Below are 10136 nucleotides of genomic sequence, written 5' to 3' on the forward strand. Positions count from 1 at the left end.
AACCCTCGCTGTCAGTGTTGATTTCCTCGAGCTGGACCCACTGGCAGCGAAAAAGAGCTGCCTTCAACGGACCGTAGGCTAGCTCCCATATCTCCTCTATGAAACCATAGTATGTCGTCTGCACGTTGCCATTTTTGTCGTGAGCATCAAAACGAACACCACAATTTTGGTATGTGCTCTTTCCATCTTGCTTTTTTGTGTAAAATGTGAATCCATTGATCTCATACCCTTGGTACTTAAGATATGTACTCGAAGGCCCCTTGGCTAAGGCATCCAGTTGAATACCCAACTTTATTCCAAGCAAGCGACGTCGCAACCAGTTGACAAATTCCTCCTTATGTTTTTTATCCAGCCAAGCCTGTGACTTGCTCAGATACAGAGTTTGCAGCGACTGCCTATGCTCGTCAATGTATGGCATCACACCCTCGGCTTGCTAGAGAATAGCAAACTATGCCTGTCTAAAAGAAATAGGGTCATCTACTATAACAGATTTCTTCCCAATCGTTCCTTTGTCACGTAGTCTTCCCTTGTGACGAGATTCTAGAACTTTGACCCTTTAGATGTCCAGATAATATGTGTAGAACTCAATGGCCTCCTCCATTGACCATCCTTCATCCATGCCCCCTTTTGGCCTGAATCTGTTCCTAACATACCTCCTGAAAACTTTCATCAATTTTTCGAAAGGGAACATTTGATGCAGGTACATTGGGCCAAGGGCTCTAATTTGGTCAACAAGATGAATGAGCAGATGTAATGAAATATCAAAGTAAGTCGACGGGGAATGCATCTCAAGCCTAATGAGAGTTCCGGCTATGTCTCTCTGCAGCTGCTCTAGCGTGGACACATCAATGACCTTTTTTGAGATCGCGTTGAAGAATGAGCAAAGCTTTATGATTGGGGCGTGGACCTTTGGAGGGAGGATACCACGCAGGGCAACAGGGAGCAGCTCAGTCATAATGACATGACAATCATGGGCCTTCATAGGGCCATAGTTGAACTTGAGTTCTCTCATGTTCACTAGCCTCTTCGGGTTCACACAGTAGCCCATCGGGACTTTGAGTTCATTGAAGAAAGAAATAAGCGCACGCTTTTCTTCCTTCTTCAATGTCCATGACGCAACCGGAAGTTCGAACTGGCCATTCTCTAGCTCCACGGGATGTAGCTCCTTCTTGATTCCCAAGTGTTGCATATCTAGGCGTGTGGCTAGTGAATCCTTTGATGTCCCCCCAGTGTCCATCATGGTGTTAAGAGTGTTAGCGCACACGTTTTTAGTGATGTGCATGGGATCAAGACAGTGACGTACACTTAGAAATGGCCAGTAAGGTAGTTTCTAGAAAACCGATTTTTTCTTCCAAACATTCCCATCATGCGCTACTACTACATTGTCCCCCTTCCCAAGGACAACCTCCAGTTTGTTGAGTTCTCGAAGTATCGCAGGCCCGTCTCGATATTTTGGAGCTAAGCGTTTCTCAATAGTACCGTTGAAATCTTTTCTGTTCCTACGGTAAGGGTGATCCTTAGGTAGGAACCTACGGTGTCCCATATAAACTATCTTTGAGTTATTTGGCAGATTTACCGCATCGGTGTCATCCAAGCACTCGACACATCCAGTATAGCCTTTTTTCTTCTCTCTGGACAACGAACCTTGACCTGGCAGGTCAGTGATTGTAGCGATAAGTACTCCCTTGATCGTGACATGTTCCTTTTTGTACTCGTCCCAAACATCCGGCACACCCTTTTCAAATATCTCCACTAGTTCATCGATCACTGGTTCTAGAAACACATCGATGTCATTCCCAGGTTGTCTTGGCCCTTGGATCAGTAGTGGCATCTGGATGTACGACCGCTTCATACAGACCCAAGGTGGAAGGTTGTATATATATAGTGTTACTGGCCAGGTGCTATGATTGCTTCTAACCTGGTCGAAAGGATTCATCCCATCTGTGCTCAAAGCAAACCAAAGGTGCCTTACCTCTCCACCGATGTCCTTATAGAACATAGTATTGATAGTCCTCCAGTCATGCCCATCGGCGGGGTGCCTCATCATTATATCTTTCTTACGCTCTTCGCCATGCCAGTGCAACAGCTTGGTTGACTTTGCACATGCAAACAGCCTATGCACCCGGGGAGCTATAGGGAAATACCAAACGACCTTTACTGGACCTCCTCTGGTCTTGGTACCCTCATCTGACGGCCCATTCTTGTACCGTGGAGCATCACACTTGGGGCACTTGTCCAAGTCTTTGTATTTTTCTCCATGGTACAATATGGAATCATTGGAACACGCGTGGATTTTTTCAACCTCGAGGCCTATGGGGCAGATCATTTGCTTGGCCAAGTATGTCTTTTCTGGCAACTTGTTTTTTTAGAGCATTTTCCTTATTATACCTAATAACTGATTGAAGCCTTTATCGCTCAATCCGTTTGTCGATTTGAACTCTAACAGCATGATGTCGGCTTCCAGTTTGCTTATTGGACAATTTCTATACAATGATGTTTTGCCATCTTGTCTCATTTTCTCTAGCTTTCTCAGTTGTCTTTCACTAAGACATCCGGTCTCTACACTGAGAAATGTCATCATTATCCTCGGTGTCGTCAGCTAGCGTGTTCCTAAACACATTATTAATTGTGGCCATAGGTTCCATATTGACATCGGGTTCCTCGTCAGCATTGTGGATGGCTACGTCAGGCATGTCCACATCATCATTGTTTTCCTGTAGAACATTTATACCAACCTCATCATGCATAGTCCATATCGTATAGTTTGGCATGAACCCCCGATAATCAAGTGAGATCGTATAAACTCAATTTGACGAAAGTTACTATGATTCTTGCAATCTTTGCATGGGCAGAAGATAGGGTTCCCATTCCTAGCATGGGCTTTGGCATCGGTGATAAACTGGCTGACACCATGCATGTACCGCTTGTCCATTCGGGACAGATGCATCCACTCTCGATCCATCTCTACACAAAAAAATACTGAGGCAGTAATTACAAAGAATTAATAAGAAATCGAGCTTCATGAACAACAATTGTAACTCGAAAGTACCATTTTTGGAAAACATTATTGTACACTAATTATTGGAAAATTGAAATTGGTAGCTCCGGCCCTGTAAATTGAAAATCGTAGTAAAAAATAATTATTACGCAATAATGAAGAACATCTATTCTACTCTACTTCTAAGAACTAATGATAGCATCACATACTAACAATGATGATCTTAACCACCATATAATAATTAGCTAGGAATTTAAATGTGTTCATAGACACCAACCGTTTAGATGATGGATTCACCATAATTTGGACCTTACACAAATGTTCAATTGGAAAAGTGCTCTCTAGAATGAGAATCAAGCAATGTAGCCATCAAAACGAAGCTAATTAAGTAACAAAATCAAAGGAGTAGATGCTTGTTACTAACCTTAAAACAAAAAAGATCAAGCCATTCTTCAAAATCCAAGCATTAGCTTCATGGTGAAGAGCAGCCGCAACAATAGAGGGAAGAGTCTAAACACGCGCCTATGTTCTCGGGATGGAAGAGAGCAAGAAGGAGAGGACGGCTGCAGTCTTTTTATGTTGTAAGCTTATCACTGTCGGTTCTTGGCTAGAACCGACAATGATAGAGCCCAATCACTATCGGCTCTTGGCTTAAACCGGCAGTGATGAATGGCCACCAAAACACTGTCGGTTCAAGCCATAAACCGGCACTGATGTGGTCCTTCACTGCCGGTTTTAGCCCAGCCCCAATCATTTTTTTTTATTTTTAAGCTCATAACTGACAGTGAAGGTACATCACTGCCGGTTCTCACAAATCCGGCAGTGATGATGCCAGCAGTGATGTGCAAATCTGACGTCGTGTTAAATCGCCGCGCCGTGCGAATAGGCGCGGCCAAAAGTGTTAGATTTGAAAAAAAAAATAAACAGTGTTAGTTTTAAAATTAGTTTAAAAAATGTGTTAAAAATAATAAAAAAATCTAGTTGTGAACCATGGAGGCCAAAGAATCTTCCATGCTGAAAGTAATGACATACGCATGAATACATCGCCTACATATATTGTATGGTGGGCAGAATATATAAACCGAGCTAGAGAATATATATATACGTGTAAACCTTCCAAGAACATTGCTGAGTAGATCATGGTGCGAAGCGACGACATCATTGGGGTGCCCATGTTTCACATCTCCTCGGTACACGATATAAAGCTGCAAAAATTACATGTTACAAATTATATATACTTTAGTAACAAATTATTCTTAATTAGCATGCATGTCATCAAAAATAAATCTACCAGTATAGATACCACACACGCTATTTACAGAGCGAGAGGTTGCGTTTGCTCCCAACAACAGAATGCAAAAGCCAAGTACGAGGGCCCAAGCTACAGGAGGGACGCGTGATGAAGTAGAGAAGAATGCCATGTTTTCCTTTGCTGTGATCAGATAGAGGTGCCATTCGTGATCCGGTATTTATACATATATATGCATGAAGGCTTGCTCTGTTATCAAGAGTCCAAAAACACACATAGGATAGGATAGGAGTACAATATTAACCACATGCGCTTCTTCTATGACTTATTCTATCGTCCGCGTTGGCGGAGGCAACGACGAGCGTAGTCCGAATCGATCGACGAAATACATGTGCGTTCGTCATGTTTGAGCGCGTGCCACAGCAGAAGGTTTAGAGACAGCCCTAGTGTTTTTTTCTCATAATAAATGAGTATCCGTTATTTTTCTGGTCAGCGCAATTTCCAGTTTTTATATATAGTAGATATGTTTTTCCATTAGCAAAGACGATAGAGCGTGGTAGCGTACTTGTGATTAGACGTGTTCTAGCTAAGCTCCTGGAGGGGGCCCAATGACGACAGCTATCGTTGGTCTCCACGACGAATCGCTCAAACTATCATTCAAGACGAGTCCAATTCCTTCCAGTCATGGGAAAAGGAACCTGGCTAATTCAAGGACACAAAAACAAACTTGCTTTCATTGCTTTCCCATCTTCATTACATATTTGCATGCTACTCCCTCTATTTTAAATTATAAGTCGCTTTGATTTTTTTTTACATCCATTTTGCTATGTATCTGAATATAATAATATGTTTAGATACATATCAAATGGATGAACAAAAAAGTCAAAGCGACTTATAATTTAGAACGGGTGAAGTACTGTTGAAAAGTGTAAACAACGATGCTATGCTCCATATTTTGTAGCCATAGTGGTCCTATGGCGCCCTATGCCATGTCATTTGTGGGTTTTTTTTTAATTTTTCAAGCCTATGCCATGTTATTTGTGGGTTTTTTTTTATTTTTTAACGTACCATTTGACTATGGAGGTGGGTACGTCAACCCTAAGACGCTAGCAGATCAAAGCCTGATTTATGAGGGAAAATTTGAGTGAGGACCATCCCTACCAGGACATGGTGCAGACTGTTTGGCTGAAATGTGGGCTACCGTATTATTTTAACCGTACACATGATAAATCAGATGCCCTATGGTCCCCACGTCAGCTGCACATCCACACCGTGTTTTGGCGAGGACCATCCCTAACGAATTTTTTTTCCGATTTATGACATCAATCCAAACGATTACAAGCAATTCATTAGATGCAGCATCGAAACATCTGTTAGCTGAAATTCAACAATGGTACCAGGGATCGGCCATCCGTCTCATTTCCAAAACTATGGTGTCCCCTGTCCAGTTACCGAGCTGAGAACTGCAACGAATGTAGGCGAGGTCGATGCTGTTCACCACGTTGCATTTGACAGCTAAAACCTACCTTTCAAATAAACTTGAATTGGCCACAAAGAATAACGAGATCCCTGGTACCATTGACCAAACCAAAACCATATAACATAGGCATTGGAAAACCAATCATGTATTAGTTCATATACATGAAGGCAAGATCACGCTACAACGAAGCTTCGAACCTACTAGGGTTATGGGTAATACTTCAGCTTATAAAGTTCTACCAATGATGCCTAAGGTCTTCAATGGCAAGACAGGAGATGCATAGTTGCCCCCCATACAACTTCCAGAATGTTGGTCCTTGACTCCCTTAACAATTTTGATTTACAAAATTATTGTCTTAACATATGGATTAATTAAATTTGTGCAGGGACCATTGGATTTGTATAAACATTTTTTCCAGGGATGGACGGATGTTGGTCCTTGATTCCTTAGATAACCCATAGAGCAGTTATAAAAAATTATTGGATATTATACAACAGTAAGTCGAGACTTGCATGCGTATTTTTTAACATTTCTATATAATCGATGTGAGTTTGGAAATAACTTGGTGATTTTATTCGAGCTGTGCAGGGCATACACATGGTATAATTTTAGTGGTGGAAAATACGATTTAAGACAAAAAGGAAAAAGATGTTGTATGGCTCAACTTTCCAGTAAGTTTTAAATAAATATCATACGTATCTAGTATATATGTATACGTAGCAACTATATAATCACTTGCCAATTCTTATATAGTGCCACAAGCAACCAATTGGAACAGTACTCCATGGGTACTACGTGTGCGAGTTTCTCAGAGAAAACGGGCAATACACCACGAACCCTAAGAAAGTAAGTACGTAATAGTCATATGTGAAGTTTTGTCGTTAGTGATGCAAATGCATTGGTCACTTGTAAATAATGTTGACTTAATTTTTTTTTTTTGCAGGTATACAAGTGTCGTCCAACAGATAATCACCTAAAAAATAAAGAACACATGAACATTTGCGAGGACATGCCCCGGTGCATCATGAAAGAAATAATTCACTTCATAGGGAGTTATCATGATGATACCTCTGAGTCAGCTCAGCCACAGTATCGAGATCTTGTTGCCATGCTAGAACTAAACAAAGATGATTATTAGAGAATTCATAGAACTTATGAGTTGAAAACTTTGTTGTATATACACTTGGGTTGATGACTATGGTAGACTGAAGTAAATATTGTTTTTATCATGCTTGGAAATATATATTTGGATTCATTTCAATTTCTAAAAAAATAATAATTCACTGACGGGAAATTTAAAATTTTGAAAACAATTCACCGGCGGTTATGCTACTAAACTGCCCTTGGAAAACAATTTCCAAAGACAACTCTTTTATGTAATCCGCCTGTGTAAAAATTTACATAGGCGGTTGGTTATGTAATCCGCCTGTGTAAAAAATTACATAGGCGGTTGGTTTAAACCAGCCGCCTCTACATATAAATGCATTTACACTGACGGTTGGCTTAGGTGAACCACCGCTAGTGCAAATCTATTTTACATTGGTGGTTGGTTTAAGCAAACCGCCAGTGCAAATGGATTAATAACACTGCCGCATCTCAAGAAGACGCTTGTAAAGTTTCCAATTTTCACTAGCCTTTCACACTGGCGGTTGCCTTAAATGCTAATAGAAAAAGGTCTGGAACCGCCTGTACAAAGCTTTGTTGTACTAGTGACAATAATAAACATAGGACGTAGGGTATTACCTCCTCATGAGAGCGAACCGGACCTATATAAGCTTCATGTCATGTATGCTACTGCCTCCTTCAAAATTATAAGTTGTTTTTGGCTTTTCTAGGCACATAGCTTTTGCTATACACACCTAAATATATGGTATGTCTAGTTACATAATAAAATCGGTTGTATGTTGAAAAGCCAAAATAACTTATAATTTGGAACGAAGGAAGTTCCATCTAGTTTTTTTTGGCACAAACCGCCAATAGTATTGTCGGTGACAAAAACACAGACACTTGTATTGCTCGGAATTATACTAAAACGAATGGTAGTACATATAACCTCTCCGTTGAGCGTGAAAACTACCTTTAAAATTTCAAAAATCATTGAAAGATCTAATGATAATTATGCAAATTGAATTATGGAATTTAGAAATCAAATAAATTAATAATATGTTAGTTTGAATTTGAAAGCTTGGATCCAAAATTGCCATAATTTAAAAATGACTTATTTTAGGTTTGGAGTCCAAACCAGCTGTAACAAATTAGAAAATTGGATCTTATACAATTTAGAAAGACACATTTTGCTTATCAAAATACAAACCAATGTTAGGTCTTATTACACATTTACATGCCGTAAACCACTGTCGACCGCACCTTCCTTTCGCCATTCCAGTAGGGCCAGCAATCCAAATCCAAATCAAGATTTATTTGCAAAACAAGAAAATTTGGCTTATGATGATGCTTATACTGATTTATTGTGAGAGAAAAATATTGTTTATTCGTTGAAAAGTACTGATGAAGCAGTTCAAGCGAACCTATAATATCAAGATACAATTAGCAAACCTTCAATAAATTTGAGGAAGCCGAGACTCGTGTTTGTGCTAAGCGGGCCTAATAATAAGAGTAAAACCCCAGACCACAGGTTCTTGGCCCAGTAGCCAACCAGGCCCAGGGAGTAGAGGCTTCTGGAGTCTCCTGGAGGCACGAATGCATGCAGCGCTATCGCCACCCACGTCTTGTGCGAGCGTACAGGATGTTTGACACGTGCATATGCACGTAGTATTAAATATAGATTAAAAATAATTAATTATATAAATTACGACTAATTTACGAGACGAATTTTTTAAGTCTAACTAATTCGTGATTCGATAATGTGGTGCTACAGTAACTGCTGCCAGATTAAATTCTGTCATGCAGAGTACTCAGAATTTTTGAACACTCGTATGTGATATCCCAACGTGACACTTAACGAGGCATTCTAAATTTCTAAATTTTAGACCCTGATTTAAACAAGGCCTCAACACCTAGCAGCCTGTTCAGTTGGCTAGTTCGTATCGTTGCTGGTTCGTGAAGAGGTATTATTGGCTGGTTTATGTGAGAGAAAAATACTATTTCGACTAAAAATTTACGATCATTTACGACAAGCCACAGTCAAATAAACAGTCCGTCTAGAAGCCCAACCCAACGAACCATCTCGAGTTCTCCTGCGAGTGTCTCCTCGCCCCAGAAGGTCACGTCGTCCTCGTTCCTATAAAATGGCTCGTGGATCTTTCCTCCGACGATCAGCAAGACCTCGACGCAAGCTAACGATCAGCAGAGTCGTCTACTTTCCTCCAAAACACCATCGGGTAGCAAATGGCAGATGCAGTTGTGTCCAGCATGAAGTCGTCGGCGTCAGCGGCCGTCGTTCTCGCGGTAGCCGCGGTGACAATGGCGTTTCTTGCGGCACCGGTGGTCGCCCTGGTGCCGTACGGGCGCGCCGGCGGCGGGCTGTTCGACCTGATGCTCCTCGACGACCCGTTCCGGGTGCTGGAGCAGTCGCCGCTGGCGGCGTCATCGGTGCCCAGAGCCAGCCTCGACTCGGCTTCGGTGGCGCTGGCGCGGTGCGACTGGAAGGAGACCCCCGAGGCTCACGTCATCTTGGTGGACGTGCCCGGGGTGCGGCGGGAGGACGTGAAGGTGGAGGTGGAGGAGAACAGCCGCGTCCTGCGGGTCTCCGGCGAGCGGCGGGCCGACGAGGAGAAGGAGGGCGAGCGCGCGGTCGGACGGTTCTGGCGCCGGTTCCGGATGCCCACCGGCGCCGACGTCGATAGCGTGTCCGCCAGGCTGGAAGACGGAGTGCTCACCGTCACCGTGCCCAAGGTGGCCGGGCACCGCGGCCGGGAGCCGCGCGTCATCAGCATCGCCGGTGGCGACGTGGCCGGCGCGGAGGCAGAAGAGGTCAAGGCGTCCAAGGCCGAGATGTGAATGTGATTCGACTTTTCGGCGTGGCGATGCATTCGCCATTTAGTGATGGCTGATGCTTGTTCTCTTTTGAGAAAATTCCTTCATTGCTATCCAAAGATATATTAATTCCTTCATTGCCATTCAGATTTACATGTTCCCTTGATTGTCATTGGTTTATATTTTTTGTTCTCTTATCTGCCATCGTCGTTACTTTCTCGTTAAACCATCGTATGCACCGTTAAAACGTGTGGCGGTCTCGTCTCTCTCGCTCTTAGCGCCCGCATACCGTGACCGGCTCTGCAGTCCCAGGCCCCTGCCCTGACCCCTCCTCGGCGCTCGACGTGACGAGCGGCGTAGATGCGCTGCCGGCTGGCCGTCCTTCCATGCTACGGCGCGCGCGCTCACGTGCGTGCACCCGGCACCCCCGTAGCCCGCGTAACCTGTACCACGACGCGACCGCGCGCACGGGG

General features: G+C 43.0%; 1 protein-coding gene across 1 annotated transcript; it reads left to right on the forward strand.

The window, feature by feature from the left end:
• Positions 1-9023: 9023 nt before the first annotated feature.
• On the forward strand, positions 9024-9747 carry LOC136484713 (21.9 kDa heat shock protein-like). Its single transcript, XM_066481655.1, has one exon. It carries the CDS (start codon positions 9076-9078, stop codon positions 9685-9687), a length of 612 nt encoding a protein of 203 aa, XP_066337752.1. The 5' UTR covers positions 9024-9075; the 3' UTR covers positions 9688-9747.
• Positions 9748-10136: the final 389 nt, after the last annotated feature.

The sequence above is a fragment of the Miscanthus floridulus genome, chromosome 10 (assembly GCF_019320115.1).
Source record: "Miscanthus floridulus cultivar M001 chromosome 10, ASM1932011v1, whole genome shotgun sequence".
In the NCBI taxonomy this organism is placed as follows: domain Eukaryota; kingdom Viridiplantae; phylum Streptophyta; class Magnoliopsida; order Poales; family Poaceae; genus Miscanthus; species Miscanthus floridulus.

What these genes read in the sequence shown, in the direction of transcription:
- LOC136484713 (XM_066481655.1), top strand. Translation starts at nt 9,076, where the DNA reads ATGGCAGATGCAGTTGTGTCCAGCATGAAGTCGTCGGCGTCAGCGGCC.